Source organism: Phalacrocorax carbo, chromosome 6 (genome assembly GCF_963921805.1).
Source record: "Phalacrocorax carbo chromosome 6, bPhaCar2.1, whole genome shotgun sequence".
Classification (NCBI taxonomy): Eukaryota; Metazoa; Chordata; class Aves; order Suliformes; family Phalacrocoracidae; genus Phalacrocorax; species Phalacrocorax carbo.
Window position 1 is genome coordinate 22,096,040 of NC_087518.1, and position 17,733 is coordinate 22,113,772.

Here is a 17,733-nt window from a genome sequence, read left to right on the forward strand (position 1 = left end):
TCAATCCTCCTGGATTTTTATCAGTGGTACCAAACTGTGTAGAATAAGGTGCTAACAGCAATATAGTAAGAATACCATAATTGAGTGCTTCCTTTTATGACCCTGTTTTAAAGACGTTCAGTACCTAGTAACATTTATTTAAGGTGAATCTTTTTTGGCTAATGTCCATATTTTTTCAACTGCTTTGTGAAAGCATGAAGGGAAATATATTCTATTTGTTAATTAAGGAATTTCTGGTTTATTCTTGAAGAGATTAAGCATTACTGAATCAGTGCAAAGACTATTATAAATCAAGTCTAGGTGCATGTGTAATGCATAACCAGTGCAAGCATATTCCCCTTTTTAATTACGGAGCTTTCTTCATCCTTTGCATCATTCCATTGGCTTCTAGAAGGATTTGAATCAGGCCTGGTGCATTTGTATTGCCCCAGTGATCTGTAAGAGCATCACTGAGCCTGTCAAGTCTGTTGTCCTTGTTTACAGGTTTTAATGTACACCACCTAGAAAACTGTATTTCTGTCCAAATAGATTCTTATGTAATTCCTTAGTCTGAGAGTAAAAATGCAAATCCAAAGGAGAAGTGTAAAAGGAGCTAAAATTGAAATTGTAGCAAAAACGCAGCAGTTACTTCCATTGTAGTTCTGTTTACGCTCAACAGCCTAACTGCTGATAATCTCAAGTAGCTCTCAGTTCTGTCTTATTCAAGAAGGGTCTTGCCTTACGAATGAACATTATATTAGGCTTTGACTCAAAGACCCCAGCCAGTGACAGGGCATTATGTTTATTGGGCTCATAAGGTTTACTAATAATTACACCTGAGAACATACTGTACCCTCTGGTTGCTATGAAAGTAGGTCTAGCACAAAATACATGAATGTACCAAATAATCTTGCATACAACAGGCTAGGTGCACACACATAGATCTAAGTCTGCAAAACTGTACAAAGGTCTTAAATTACTATTTTGACTGAAACATTTATGTTCTTAGCAAACAAATGAAGCTAAAATCTGTAGTTTCTAAAAGGCAACACTGCTTTATGTGACCTTCAAAATGAATATGAAGAAGGTCCACATTGGACTGAATTTTACTTTGCTTTTAGGTAGTCTGTTTGGCTCTATTTGACACACAGAATATAATTTTAGTCCACAGTTAATATTCAGGTTTATGAATATTAAACAGGCTATCTTTTTGGTGATATTTCATCAGATATAGAAAGAGAAAAATTCTATGTAGGTAGTAACATTTTTTTCATGCTTCTTAATGACCTCTCAGAAAAATGTCTTCTGCAATTCAGAACTAGCATACTGGGATGCTTTGAGTATGAAGCTTCTTTTATGCTTCCCTACTGTTTTTGCTGTTTCTGCTGTTTGTGCTTAAAGGAAGTACAAAGATGATAAGATCTTTGGTTTGACTATGTTTTTTTAACATTTGGCTTGTGCTTTGCCACTAAATAGACTTAATTTTATTCAGTCTTGATTCTGCAGTTGCATTGGTATACATGTAAGTATGTGTATGTGGTCATATCACTGCAGAACTCCTAGTGAAACCACAGTAACTCTATATTAATGAAAGCGTCCAACTGTGTGAGTACTATTATGAGTTAAACTAGACCTGCAAGGAGCACCCAGAGAATTCATTGCCAAGTAGGAGCTCATTTGTTTGGTCCAGAGAATCTTAGGAGTGTCATGGAGAGGCTTAAGAAAAATATTGGGTAGGACCTGTGACCATTAATGGTCATTTTAAGAGTCTGCTGCTTTTTTATCTCAAATACATAATTAAAATCAGTGTTCTTGCCAATTCCACTCTAGGGAACTACTGTTTAGCTTAATTATGTTAATTTTAGGCAAATATTATTTTATTATTTATCTAGCCAATGCCTGCTTCAGCAAGATGCTGCAGTTAGAGAGGATATCTACCATATCTACCATTTCTATTTTGTCCTGATTTGTTCTTTCAATAGATGTTTAACTACACGTGCAAAATGTATGTGACCTTATATGTTACTCCAGTGTTACATAAGGATTATAAAAGAGTAGCAGCGGGCTGTTAAAGAAGTTATTATGCAGACTAAACAGGACCAATAAAAATGGTCATTTGCTATTCTCCATCACGGGTCCCAGCACGAAGTCATGTTAAGGTAACAGAAACAATATTCTAAACAGCATAGAAATTACAGATACAGTGTCACCTCTTGGCAAGCTCAGCATTGCTGCTGCCAAAACTAAGCTGCCCATCATAGGGATCTAACTTAACTTTGGGCCCTGTTTCAGCAGCTCAGTGTATAAGCCAAGAGTTCTGAATTTTCACCTAATAATGAACTTTTGTGTTGTGATACTATAATTATGTAAAGCACTCTGAGATCTAGGTTATACAAGAAAACCAAGTTTAAAGAAATCTCTGATTAAAAGCTGAATCAGGATCACCCAATCTGTGGCTGCATAGGTGCTCTTAAGTTTGGGTCCAGTGCATGCATAACACCCACCAATGAGAACGCAACTATTATTTCTGCTAGTTCCATGTCAGTGCAGTTTGTGTGGCACAATGCAGCTGAGGTGTATTAATTCACCTTACCTTTCAATTAATCTAAATCATTTATCTCTTCTTTCTTTTAATCTGTGTTGCCCAATACACACTTTTAAAATGATCAGGGTGTGGTTATCTTGACCAATTTGCATATAATTGTCCTTTTTGTTTAGCAACCATTACTTCAGGTTAAACCAATAATTTGTTTTTCCAGTGGATTTATGTGATTTATACTCTTATATTCTGACTTCATTCTCTGAATAGTATTTTTGCAGAGCCCTTGATTGACTCAGTGAGGGTTCTTCTTTGGAGCTCTGCCCACAATTTTTGTGAATTTTGTACTTCAAATGAGTCATTGCTCCACATCTCTAGGTATCTTACAGACTTCTATATGGGCCTTACAAAGCCAGAAGGTTCATCCTGTTTCCTGTCCCCAATGTATACACAGTACCAAGAAAATATTAGGTCATTATGTTTGGAGCTGTTATACAAAATAAAGATTTTAAAATGCATTTTTTACTGGAACTATAAAGCTAGCAGGTTTATCTCCATGCCAGATTTTGTCTGTGTCTCCAACTGTTGAGGCAACATAGCTATTCAAAAAGGTTGCATTAAAGAAAGAGAAGACAAAGACTATGTTTTAGCATTTTACATTCAAATTATTATTCTTGTACTTTGAGAAAGACTTAATGTTTTAGCAGACACTAGGAACTGAAAACAGTGACTCTAAAGGACATTATGTTTGGAAAAGTAAATGTTAATTAAAAAGCACTTTAGCAATGAACTACCACATGAATCATTTATTGTTTTTACAGATCTTGTTCAAAAAGTAAGGATGATCTATATGTACTTGTATATGGCACTAATTTACATGGTTATAATGTTTTACTGCAGAACTGTATTTGGCAAATCCTAAAATAATAGCATTGGCAAATTTGAATAAGTTATAATAGAAAATCAAAGTATGAACTGTTTAGCTTTGTTTTGGGAAGGCTTAGGGGAACAGAAATAGAAATGAGGGTGCCACTTCCATACAATTAGTAGGCAGTGTGATCTAGCAGCAGAAGCAAGGACTGGCATTTTTTTGCATTAATGTATATAAAGTCAACCTACCAGAAATGCTCATTTTTATGAATCCATACATATGTTCTGTGACAAGTGGGAGTGAAGAGGTAAGGGTGAAAATACCTTTTCATTCCCTTACAGCGCGTCATCTAAATCAAAAGTAACAAACTCTAAAATTTGTGAGGCTCTGCCTGTCACAAAAGATTTGTAATTTATTCCCAGCCTTTGGTGATTTGTGCTTTTAAGTGTTTCCAAGATGTAGTGTAACATCACTTGTTTTAAGGGACATTTTTCTTTTACCTCTAGGCCAATGCTAACCTATTCCAAGGTCAAGTGGAAAGGAATTTAACAAATAAGTGGTGATTTTGGGTGGTTTGCAGTTTGAACAGCTTTCATCCCCAAAGTTTTCAGAAAGTGAATTAAGAATTATTAGCAAGGCAGTTAGTGGCTAAAATGCCGTGAAAAGAACACTAAATTTGCATCCTGCTTGCATAAGTGACTAAAATCTGTAATGGCAGACTAAGCTCCTTAGCTGATACGTATTTTCCTCAGTTTCCACCAACTATCCAGAAATCAGATAGAGTTGCAGTGGAAATTTCATTCCACTGCCTGCCCAGACTAATGTGTATCTAATGTTTTGGCTTCAGCTTAGAATGAGCTTTCACACTTGACTGAACAGTGTAGCACTGCCAATGATAGATACTTATTAGGGGCACCATAGCCACCCAAGGTGATTGGCAGTGTGAAATGCCAGTGAGAACATGTTGTTGCCAAAACTGATGACTGCCAATTACAGTTGTGTGATTTAGAGACTGAAATTACCTGACTTTTTGTTATGCTAGGAATATGTCAGGCTCTGATAGACACCTGAATATTTTACTCTATTTATTAAGTGCAACAGACATATTCAATTTTATTAACATAGAAGTCAGCACATGAAGTGGGAATTCAGCTATTGTAACATCTCAAAGTAGAGGCTGTTTCTCAAGACAGCTTATTAACTAGAAAGGTAAAAATGCAACAAGGAAAATAAAATTCTTCAGTAGAAAACATGATTTCCTTTTTCTCTATATACTATATCCAAGTTAAGATCTCTGAGCCCTAGGCACAAACTGCCTTTAGTGCATGTAGTCTTCTTATATGAGCATTAATATTAATAAAAATAAATGAGGTCTTAATTTGGAACGAAGTTTGTCCTGATTACTTTGAGTTTTTAGCCACCTCTAAAGAGGTGCAGCTGCATATCAAATGAGTGAGCTGAACTCTCCAGATTAGCCCAGTTAATACAACCCATAATCAAGAGGTCAATAATCTGTTAATGCTTGTCTTTCTCCCTTCCCTGATGTAGCCAACCTGTAAGACTTAGAAATAGTAGATTGATCCCTGAGGTCCCTTCCAACCTGGGATTCCGTGATCCCTCTGAATAAGCCAAAAGTGAATATTTTTTAATAATTAAAATTTATCAGAATTTGTGTAAATGTAAGGGTGTTAAAAATATGTTTTCAGAAGGAAATAATATTTTATCTCATGGGTCAGAGTTGGCGTGTAAACCAGATCCACAAGAGACCAAACTACTTACCCTTGTTTGCCATATGTCCTTGGGATACTGAATGGATATTGGCCTTCATTATTTGATAATATGTCATTAAAAATGAATATTTAACCCTTTGAAGAAAAGGGCAGAGTTCATAAGGTATTTTTATTGGCTTGGATTTGGCTTGCATCACAGAATCACAGCATGGTAGGGGTTGGAAGGGACCTCTAGAGATGATCATCTTGTCCAACCCCCCTGCTTGAGCAGGTACACCTAGAGTAGGGGGCACAGGAACGCACCCAGGCAGGTTTTGAATATCTCCAGGGAAGGAGACTCCACAACCTCTCTGTGCAGCCTGTTCCACTGCTCTGCCACCCTCACAGTAAAGAAGTTTTTTCTCATACTGAGGTGGAACTTCCTGTGTTCCAACTTGTGCCCATTAGCCCTTGTCCTGTCATTGGGCACTATTGAAAAGAGCTTAGTCCCATCGTCCTGGACACCCTCCCTTTAGATATTTATAGCTATTGACAAAATCCCCCCTCAGTCTTCTCTTCTCCAGGCTGAGCAAACGCAGGTCTCTCAGCCTTTCCTAATAAGGGTAATGCGCCTGTCCCCTGATGATCTTGGTAGCTCTCCACTAGACTTGCTCAAGCAGTTCCACATCCTTCTTAAACTGGGGGGCCCAAAACTGGACACAGTACTCCAAATATGGTCTCACTAGGGCAGAGTAGAGGGGGAGGATAACCTCTCTCGATCTGCTGGCCACACTCCTTTTAATGCAGCCCAGAATATTGTTGACCTTCTTGGCCACAAGGGCACATTGTTGGCTTATGGTCAGCTTGCTGTCCACCAGCACCCCCAGGTCCTTCTCAATAGAGCCGCTTTCCAGTAGTTCAGCCCCAGCCTGTACTGGTGCATGGGGTTGTTCCTCCCCAGGTGCAGGACCTTGCCCTTGCTCTTGTTGAATTTCATCAGGTTCCTCTGGGCCCAGCTCTCTAGCCTGTCCAGGTCTCATTGGATGGCAGCACGGCCTTCTAGTGTATCAGCCACTCCTCCCAGCTTGGTATCATCAGCAAACTTGCTGAGGTTACACTCTATCCCATCATCCAGGTCACTGATGAATACGTTGAACAGGACTGGACCCAGCACAGACCCTTGGGGAACACCACTAGTGACAGGCCTCCATCCAGACTCTGCTCCATTGATCACGACCCTCTGAGTTCTGTTTTTGAGCCAGTTCTCCATCCACCTCACTGTTCAGTCATCCAACCCACACTTCCTTAAATTGCCTATGAGAATGCTATGGGAGACAGTGTCGAATGCCTGTGTGCTGTTCCATAAATTTCTTTGCTTCACTACTGCAGCACCATGGTAATGTAATGCATAAAAATAGTGTTCTGATCTTCCAACTTTCACACTGTTGATTAACCCCCTTCTATGATAAATTTTTTTTATATTGATAACTTACTAATTTTGAGATTCTATTTTACTACTAAAACCCGTGTATTTGAAACAGGAAGCAGGCCTTTCTAATGCTGCCCATGTTGTATTCAGTCTAAAGGCACAGGAGGCTGTTAGATACAAAACAAGAATCTAATTAGTGTTTCCTGATATGGGTCCTTAAAGCAATTTCATCTGTCATTACAGTTGCCCCAAAGAATTAAAAATCAAAACTTTAAAATAGTCATCTAGAGTTCTCCTGAGATCTGTGTTAGTTTGCTTTATTTAGCTACTTTTGGGGTTTTAAAAACATCATGATCTAAAGTCCTCTGTAATAGGACCATAGACTCTTTCTTCAATTAAGTGAGGAAAGAGCTCCTTCTAGCGGTTGACGATCTGCTTCAGAAACTAAATACTTCATCCTGACAAGTAGTGTGTGGGGTTTTTTTCCTTTCCAGTTCCGTAGTTTCAATTATGCTAACCTGTTACTCAGAAAAATAACAGATTTTCTTACTTTTGCACATTTGATATCGTTTAATGAGTTTCAGAATAATTTTTTAATTCAAATATCAGGCATTTTTTTCATCACTACTGTTTTTAAAAGGTCTTATTTAAGTAAGATGTATTAAAATGTCTCAGTAATTGTTTAATAGATTTTTAATAATTTCAAGCTGTGTCTGAAAAAACAGATAGGTAGATTACAGTAAAAAGAAACATTACTTTTAAATTTTTTTCAGTATAATTTTTCTTCCAGGAAAGAAACTCCCACTTGTATTATCTAGATACCTACATTCAGCTCAAAATTTAAGCATGATGCATGAAGTAACAGAGGATATTGTAAACCGTATTATAAAGTGTTAATATTATGCTTTATAAAAATTGCATGGTTGTAAATATTCCTGATTTAAATGACTGTAGAGGAATAATTTATCTTTGCTCAGATCACTGTACTTCCTGTGATTCTGGTCTTGCATAAGAAATATAAGAAAGGTCATAGTAGGTCAGACCAAAAGTCCACGTATTTCAGCATCCTGTCTTCAGTACTGTTTGCAGTCACACAAGAAGAAATGAAATCACAGTAAACGACCTGACAACAATTGTTTTTCTAGGAAATATGTAACTTTCTTATTTATCTCCACAGGACTCTCCTCTAAAAGCTGTACAGATGTTGTGGGTCAATCTAATTATGGACACCTTTGCCTCACTTGCTTTGGCCACTGAACCTCCAACAGAAGCTCTATTGCTAAGAAAGCCGTATGGCAGGAACAAACCTCTTATATCCCGTACCATGATGAAGAACATTCTGGGCCACGCTGTTTATCAGCTTACTCTCATATTTACACTTCTTTTTGTCGGTAAGAAAGTTTGTTAGGCTTGTTGCTCAGAATCATTTAGGTCTTGTAGCCTGATATGTCAAAATGCTTTAAATGTAACCACTCAATGCATAATATATTAAGTCTGTCAAAGTTAAACAGCCAGCAGGACCGAGCTCTTTAATAGTATCAGAAACAGTAGGGGAAACAGAACAGATGCAATAGAGGGACTTAGTCACATTGCGTAGGTTGTTTACAATGGGAGCAGCCTCAGTGAGCCTTTTTGTCTCCCAAGAAAATGTAGGTTTGGGCTTTGGCATAAGTTTATATGAAAACGTAGCATAGAAAGTTACATTTTAGTCTGAGTATCTAGCCTGCTTCTTCTATACAGAAATTTCATTCTGAGACTTGTCATCTTTAGTAGGTGTGTAATAATAAATTAAAAAAAAACCCAAAACAACCCACACCAAAAATCAAAATTCATTTTACATGTCTGGAGAAGCTCTAATTGGGAGCAAAATGTTTGCCATAGTCAAGAAATAATGCTGATCTTAAGTAGTATAGATAAGCAAGTAATCAGCATTAAGTGATACAAATAATGCTCTGTTTTGAGATTTAATATATAGAATGGACATTAAAAGGGATTTTTTCCAAAATGTTATTTATTAGATTACTGGACTCTTCTTCAGGCCATGCTAGCAATGGATGCTTTTTATAAGCTGTGTTTTGGAGAGGGGAGGGAAGGAGGAGGAATGTTTCTTGCTGCAGGGAACAGTAGGGACTAATAATAGATTCTGTTGCTCCACAATAAGTGAATTAGCTCGAAGGACTGATAATTTTATCAACTGGGTAATGTGTTCTTGTCACTATGTCATCACTGTTAAATTATATGTGTTGTCTTTCAGATTTTTTCTTTATATACAGACTTCCATATAATCTGTAAATGTAAATTTGTGGTTCTTAGGAGTTTTTTGAGCTCCATTGTAAAAGTTTTGCTGCATCTTACCAACAACAGGCAGCTAAGTTGGAATGCTCAAAGGAGGTGATGGTCTGTTTGCAGTGGAGCTATTTAAACCGAAATAACTGCCAGGTTTTGAAGAGAGACAGTCTGTAATATTGTTAGGCTTACAGTGTATTTTGAGAACGTCTAGTGAGGCTAAGGAAATTGTAATTTAACATTCTCTAAAACAGGTGTAGAAGGTCTTGGTAATTCATGTGATATATATCTTGGAATGAGAAATTCTGTGATATTTATGGGCAATTTTAATGGCTTTTCGATGCGTTTTAAAATACTTTATACTGAGCCCTGATGACAAGAAAACCAGGGTTTTTTGCCCTATTCTAATTACTTCTGTGTGTCTCTGGAAAACCCATGCATACTTTGAAGGATGTAGCCCAACTAATACTTCCTTTTTTGTTGTTGTTTTAAGTTTCTGTAGAGACTAGTACATCAAGTTTTTCTGGTTTTTTTGTTTTGTTTTTTTTTTTTTTTCTCTGTTGTGGCAATAAATGCATGGTGTTTAAACATAGAGGAATGTCTTTGAGATGTCAGGCACATCAGAAATCCAGAAGTCACTGTCTAGTTCTGTCAAACTGCAGTATAAAAAAAAAAAACCTCAGCAACTAGGTGTAATAAACTTCAAGTTGATGTACTATAATGCTTTTTGGAACATGTTTGGAAATAAAAACTAATTATGGGTTTAACCACTGCCATTGCACAATAGCAGCATTTTCTGCTTTGCCAATTAAGTGATGCAATGCAATAATAGAGAATGAAGGACAGTTGCTCTCCTTGAAGAGTATTATTCATAGATTTGTTTGTGTGTGTTTTGAATGAAAGTAAATAGATGTAGTGTGTGTGTATATAAATGAAAAAATTATTACATCTGTTTGCTTTAATTAATTTTTTCCTTTATTGTTTATATGTAGTAAGGGGGAATGTTTTCCAATACTTAATTATTTCTTTGGAGATTTATAATCTTCTTTAAAATCTCTACTATCTCATAGTCTAGGTTTTGTGGCCTCATATTATGTGACTGATATATTTGTGATATTGGAAGCTACCTTCTGTCAAAAGACAGAAGCCAAATTCTTTCTTTGGAAGTATTATTCCCAGTGACTTGAACATGAACTACTCAAATACCCCAAGGCAAAAAACCACTCACTGTTAACTTAGCTAATGAAATTAATGACTTTAGGAGAAAACCTGAGGAAACCTTTATTCTTTTTTCTTCAGAAATTCTGAATATAAAGCTAGTGGGATAACAAAAATTCTTCAAGTTTGAATTTTCTTTTATTGACAAAACACTGGTTATGAAAATTAGTAGTATTGTGATAATCTTCTTTACTCTTATTTCATGCATTATTTACCCTTTCATGTGAATGCCCCATCCTTACTTTCAGACAATGCCTCTTTCAATAACTATGTTATGTATAAACTTTGCATATTAGAAAGTGGATGAAAAACTGAACATGAGCCAACAATGTGCACTTGCAGCCCAGAAAGCCAGTTGTATCCTGGGCTGCATAAAAAGAAGTGTGGCCAGCAGGTCGAGGAAGATGATTTTCCTCCCCCACTCCCCTCTTGTGAGACTCCACCTGGAGTGCTGCATCCAGTTCTTGTGTCTCCAGTACAAGAAAGAGATGGACCAGTTAAAGCAGGTCCAGAGAAAGAGCCACAAAACTGATCAGAGAGCTGGAACAGCTGTCCTGTGAAGAAAGGCTTAGACACTTGGGGTTGCTCAGCCTGGAGAAGAGAAAGCTCTGGGGAGATGTTATTGCAGCCGTTCAATATATAAAGAGGGCTTATAAGAAAGACAGAGAGACTTTTTACCAAGGCCTGTAGTGACAGGACAAGGGGCAGCAGTTTTAAACTGAAAGAGGGTAGGTTTGTTTGGACATAAGGAAGTCGTTTTTTCACGAAGAGAGTGGTGAGACCCAAGAACAGGTTGCCCAGAGAAACTGTGGATGCTCCATCATTGGAAGTGTTCAAGGTCAGGTTGGATGGGGCTATGAGCAACATGATCTACTGAAAGATGTCTTTACTCATGGCAGGGGGTTTGGACTAGATGATCTTTGAAGGTCCCTTCCAACCCAAACCATTCTATGATTCTGTAAGAATAGAAGTCCCTCAGGTGCAGGTAACTTTCAGAAAACTTATCTCATTTTTACAGTTATCCATCATGGGTTGTAGCTTGTTTTTTTTATTGGTCAGATCTAAAAGTGATAGTCAAATTATCAAAATAAAAAGCAATGCTTGATGGTATGCTTTTAAAGCAGATTAGCAGAATGATCAATGTGCTTTTTACCATTAATATTCTTGAATGCTTGTCAAGAATTATGCCATACTGGATTAGCAAATGGGTGAAGACTGCTGAAGAGTGGTTGCTTCTAATTATTGTAGAAAATTGCAAACATTTCTACCATTTTCAGTGGTCTCAAGTGCTCAGTACATCAGAAGGAATTGACTTAGAATAATTACTACTTGGTTACAGGAAAAGTACTACTGAAAACTATTTGTGTAGGTATACTGAATTATTAGAAAAAAAGTCATAATTTGGTAAGCTTCTTGCTCAGGCAGTTTAGATGTCTTTTGGTCACTAGTGTTATAAATTCTGCCTGTATTATAGTAAGTGCAGAAAGAAAACTGGTAAAGCAGAGCATAGGAGGCAACTAGCTAAAGCCAACAAGGGGAATATAAATTTAAGTTTGCTTAATTTATTCTAGTGGAAACTTTTTTTTTTTTTCTTATACCTAGGTGAGAAAATGTTTAAGATTGACAGTGGGAGGAATGCACCGCTTCACTCTCCTCCTTCAGAACATTATACCATTATCTTCAACACCTTTGTCATGATGCAGCTTTTCAATGAAATCAACGCACGGAAAATCCATGGTGAAAGAAATGTCTTTGATGGCATCTTCAGAAATCCTATTTTTTGCACTATTGTACTGGGTACATTTGCTATTCAGGTAATGATTTGGGCAAGAACTAGTAACTATTAATCAGAAATTTACCTTAAGGGTTTCTTTTTCTGTGGTTTTTTTTGAAAGCAGAATGCTTTAGGAGGGATACTTAATACTAAACCACCTAGTTTTACATATTTTCTCAATTAATACAACTGTCAATAATGGAAAATGTTATGTAGCCATACTAACACCACATAAATTTTGACCATTATAACTAGGTCAAATCTTAAATTAATCTGAAGATGTACAATAATAACAGCCATCATGATTTATTGATATTGTAACTGGATTTTTTACAAGTCATTAAATAGTATACCAAACAATAGCAGCAAAGCATTTTACATTAATTTACTACTCCATGAATAGGCAAATTGACCTTCAAATAGCTAATGCTGATCTGTTCTTCTGAGGTTAAATGCCACTGCCAAATGCCACTCATGTTCTCAGTAATACTACGTCTTGGTAGTAATTCGTCATGTCTGTCTCACAAGTTTGCTGTCCCAGTCATGTGAACATAATTACATACATACACTTTCTCCAAACAGCTGTAATTTTCCTTCTGTAAGAACTCTAATTCTCCTTCTGCTCCTGTAACCATCCATTTAGTGGCATCTATCCTGTACTTGACAGCGTTTGTCTTTACCTTTTAGAAGTCTACTGCAGCCCTCACAATTGCTTAGGGTTGAGCTCTTTCTATCTTGACATTATTCCTCAATTCTGCAATGGCATCCTGGGAGCTATCATATTGGGACCTTTCTCATGGAAGGAGTAAGGAGGAAGATAGAGCTATCTGAATCTGGGCTGTAGTGGTTTGAAGTAGGAAAGGGGAACCACTCAGTAAACTAAGTATGGGAGAAAGGACATCAGTGATTGGTAGTAGAACTTGATGGTGATGGTCTTTAACTGCCAGTTCAAAGACATGGGTTTAGTATCATGAACTAAAATGCCTTTAAAAGGGGCCTGACAAATTCACAACCATCTCTAATTTTTTCTTTTTTTAATCATAGATAATGTTTGAGGATGTTTTCTTAGTTCTAGGCATTACTGTACGCAGTTGTCTGGCTGAAGAAGAAGTGTTATCTAGCTGCTAGTCACATTTCTGAATAAGCTGCTGTTTACTCACTCTTCCCTGCTTTCCGAGTAGCTGAAAGACTTAAAGTGCACAGTTCAAAACACTAAGTTTGCACTCTGACAGTGAATCAAAAAGGACATTGTAGCATGAGAATACTTAGGCTGCGACTCTTACTTGCTTTTAAATCTCTCTTTAAAATTAGGTAATTTTTCCTGGGACAATAGAAGGTTAATCTTTCTATTAATTTTCCACTTTGTTTATTACATTGTGGAAATATAGTTTTGCATAATGTTACTTGTTGAAGCAATGTCAGAAAAGTATTGATTATTTTGGCTGTGTGTTTTAATAGCTGGATGTGTGAGCTAAGCATTGTATTCTAAAGAGAAAACTATTGTCTCCAGGAGCTTGTATTATGTAGAAGGCTATGGGAGATCACAGAAGTGTTTTTATTTCATATTTAAAACTTTCTTAGTTCCACATGTATTTACTACATTTCTGTAAAGTACAGACTTTGGCTTTGATACTTCATTTTTGAGTGCAATAGTTCCATTAACTATTAGTTAGTTTAGTTTAGTTTAGTCCTCCTAAACCCCTCTAAAAAGAAAAAAGCCAGCGTCAGTGGCCAAATTTTCAAAGTAAAAAATATGGAGACTCTTAATATGCATCCTTGATAAGGATCAGAAAGTGCTTCTGTGAGAGCTATAACAGCTTGAGAAATAAAAGGGTAGTTACCACTACTGTCTTCAGGCAATCAATAGCTTTCTTTTATTTTTTAATTCCTTTCTCTGCTTTCAGAACAAATAATTATTTTTCACAGTGAAGGAAGATGGGTTAAAGTATGCCACACCTGCCATACAGCATTTAGAAATCTCTCAATGTGGAGTTGTAATTTCTTATAATTTTAGCATCATGTTCACAATTTTTATGTTGTCTCCACTTTCCTTACACTCTCCAATCATTTTCCCACTTCCTATCCACTGCGTTCCATTCTCTGTCCCCTTCATTCTTCCTATGTGTTTGCACTTTGCATGGAATAAGTTTGTGTTCATAGCTTGTGTTTATTCACTCACACAAGAAAGCAACCACTTTATATATTAGTCTTTGTTTGTATCTTAGATTGGACAAATTACTTTGAACTTCTGTTTTGAAGCCTTTGACAGTTTAAATCTCTGGCTTGTGATTTCTGGTCCCTGGTTTTGCAGCAGCACTGCTTAAAAAAAAAAAAAATCAATACTGTCTGATTTTCAGTTAGGAAAACCTTCTGAATCTAACCAGACTTAGAAACTTGTTCAGATTCTCTGTGTGTTGGTTATCCTGCTGCAAGTTGTGTGGTTTTTGCACCCTCTTTCTCCAACAGGACTAGATTTTGGTATACTATCAGTCTATCCATGAAAACATGTCTATAAGTGTACAATAAAATGTTAATTAGAGGGAAGAATCTCTCATGCAATGGGCATTCCAAAATAAACTACATCAGGGTCAACATGCCCCCAGCTGAGAATACTCAGAAGCTGGGTGAATACATAGGGACAGTCCTGGTTTCTTTCTTCCTGACACTTGTATATGACTCTTGTTAGAGATGAGGAAGCCATAGCCTGAACTGGCACTGCTTTTTCTGACCTCAAATTCAGGCTGTATAAGTTTGTGTGGTTTGATTTTTAGTGACCAAGATTCTGCAGCTTTTGCTGGACGAGTTTCAAAAATGTACTTCTGGTAGTTTGACTTAGTGCCACCTAAGAGTGTCAAATGATGTATTTGGAATATAAGATAGTATTTTGATTTTGGGTGCTCTCTAGATTCAGTCCACTAAACAATGGATTGTTAATAATACATTCGACTAGTCTACTGGTAAAATATGTTGGCATCAAACCAGCAGAGCTGTAATATGTAAAATACAAAGTAAAATCTCAGGTAAAATATGACTGAAAGTTGGGGGGTTGTGTGTTTTGGGGTTATGGGGGGGGGACTGTTTTGTTTTGTTTTGTTTGTTTGTTTGTTTTTCCCAGACAATATTTACCCCCTTTCTTCTCTGCTTTCCTTTGTAGATAGTCATTGTCCAGTTTGGAGGAAAACCATTTAGCTGTTCTCCCCTGCAGCTTGACCAGTGGATGTGGTGTGTATTTATTGGATTGGGAGAACTTGTATGGGGTCAGGTAAGCATTCAGGAATATGCAGATTTCTTTCTTTTGTTTTTACACACCGATCAAAGATCTGATATTGTTCATAATCCTACTATACTGTTGCTTCCTTGATCTCTCACAGTGGCATATATAGCACACATTGAAATACAGGATGCTCTCTAAGTACTTCAAGAATAGATATAGTAGTAAGGATAATCTATACCATTGTTCCTTTTGACTTTTGTTAATTTTCATATCTTTTCTTTCCCTAAGCAGGGTGTGCTATCACCAAGTTGTTCTTCAGTTAGGCTTTTTTGTGAAAGACGTTTGATTCATAACCTAGTCACCAAAAAAAAAAAAAAAAAGTCTAGTAAGAGGAATTGCATGGTAACCTTCCCTGCAATAGAGTACCCAATGCAGCAGTGTCTGTTCAGCCATAGCAAATTTCTGAGGGTGAAAAGAAGTGCCAGTTCTATGTCAACTCACTAATTCCCTTGCTGAAACTGGCATTCTACAAATCCATGGTAGGCTTGTTACTGGCATAGGACTAAGTCCAGTGCATTTAATATAGACCTGCACTGATCATCCATCCACCTACTTCTGCGTGCGAAGTGTGGAAGAGGGGGTGAAAGAAAAAAGATTTTTTCCTATAGTAGTTGCAGAAAAGTGCAGTTTATTTCATGTGTCACTTTAAGATTCTGCTACCACCTGTGTCATCATTAGCTAATATAAAATTATATATAGATGTAAAACCAAGTGTCAGTGAGATAATTAAATAAGTTATGTGATTGTCTATCTGGAAGTAATAATATAGATACAATCAGTATTGCTAAAATACTGCATTATTCTTTTATGTGCAAACATATTGCAAAGTTAATAATAACGTTATTTTTTTCATTTTTGAATGCATTATTAATGTTTTTAAGTTAATGCTACCTGACACGTTAAAAAAAGATGTGAAAAATGTGAAGTTACATTTTGCTTCTCATATAAAGATACATGTAGACCAACTAGTTTGCCACTATGAAGAAACAGGGAAAGGAACTGCCAACTGCAATTTAATACTGAAGTTGTTCTGATGGAATTGTGATGAATGGACACTAGCTTTCAAAACTGATGTTTGTTGTCTTATGGAAGAAATTAACTTCTGGGACAGTTGGGCCTCAGATTTTTTTGAAGAAGTAAGCTCAGAATCATGACAGCTTTTAATGCATATGTTGCTGAAAACCACCACTGTTAGATTGTTCTACTGTAATTATTACCTGAAGATGTGATTTGATTTATGGCCTTGCAGGAGGAAGACCTAAAGTCAGTTTCATAATTCTTGGAAAGAAAAGAGTTGTTTTTAACTGATTAGAAAATACAAACTTTGGGATGGGGGAAGAAAAGCAAGGGAGAAAAATCCTAGCTGTTTTATTAGATCTTTCAGCTGTGAAGAGTTTCCCACAGCCTTTGATCAATGTACTGTTTGGCTTCTAAATTTTGTTATATGTTGTTATTGCATAACCATTGAAAAACTAAGAATAATATTAGCATCTGTTTTCAATTTAAAGATGGGCATAGTTGCCCAAGCCTTATTGCAAGAGCCTAGCCATTAAATTAAAACTGGTATTGGAATACCTCAACAATTTCGTCACTGAAAAGACTACAGTGTTACATAAAGCAAATACACAGGGGTGGAGGGAAAAGAGTTTCTCTTGTGGTAAGTATTTAGTGACCAGAAAAGAAAAACACAAGTAAAAAACAAAAAACCCCAAAAGCATTATCTACATATTTACATGATTTACAGTCTGTGGGAAGTCCCCTCTTCATGGAGCTCTACAGTGAAAGAGACTTCTTTTTCTTTAGAAGAGGTGCTTCTCTTCCTTCTCAGCCTTTTCTCTCCTGCTATGACTAATTCCAGTTCAGCAGAAATTTGTTATCCCTCTGTTTTATCAGTCTCCTGAACCTGCTGTTCCTGTGAACCGCTAAAACCAATCAAGATTTTCCAGTTATAGGTGTTAAAGTTGGCACTTTTAAAAGTGATTTAAAGTGTAATTTCTAGGAAGACAATCTTAGATGCTTTGAGGGATAGTTTTCTAAAAGGTGGCCCTCATCACTTCTAAAAAAACAAGTCTTTCTAAAATATTTCATGTTACATTCCCAGAATTACTGATCACATTTTAAAACTGGGATAATTTTCATGGGAATAACATTTAGTTCATTAATCCAGTCTATTGAGTCTGCCATTACCTGAACTGGGCAGGTGTCCACAGATATGGAAAACGAACAAACAAAAAGACATGTAAACACCCTAAGAAAAGAATTAGAGCAGGATCTATCAGCCTGGCTGAGAGAGATCGTGAAGGAGAGGTATGTTCTATCACAAAGAATCACTACCAAATACAGTTGTTTCTATGTGTACTGTCCTGCAAATACTTCATCAGCATCAATTCCATCAGATACCAAACAGTCTCAAGTTTCTGTAGAGCGCTGGCATTATAGTATTTTGAAAGCTGGGAAGCTGAAGGAGTTTAAGTGTTTGAATGACTAGCTCTTACCTTTTTTTTTAATGTTCTGTCTCTACTTGTGCCACACCAATTCATTAATTTTCCAAGATTACATCTGGTTTTTCAAACTCCAAAATGCATTTTAAAAAGGTTCTGTAGCAGTGTAGAAACAGTTGGGTCGTTTTTTTTGACATTCTTCATCTGTCTTCA

The 17,733-nt window shown here is 36.6% G+C and overlaps 1 protein-coding gene across 4 annotated transcripts in view; it reads left to right on the forward strand.

Moving 5' to 3' along the window:
* Positions 1-17,733, forward strand: part of ATP2B2 (ATPase plasma membrane Ca2+ transporting 2) — a 464,757-nt gene that overhangs the window by 424,981 nt on the left and 22,043 nt on the right. For all 4 annotated transcript variants that reach the window (XM_064454232.1, XM_064454233.1, XM_064454234.1 and 1 more), the window contains 3 exons: positions 7,705-7,918; positions 11,634-11,845; positions 14,960-15,067. In XM_064454232.1, the coding sequence (XP_064310302.1) occupies positions 7,705-7,918; positions 11,634-11,845; positions 14,960-15,067 (534 nt within the window). The remainder of the gene's footprint in view (positions 1-7,704; positions 7,919-11,633; positions 11,846-14,959; positions 15,068-17,733) is intronic.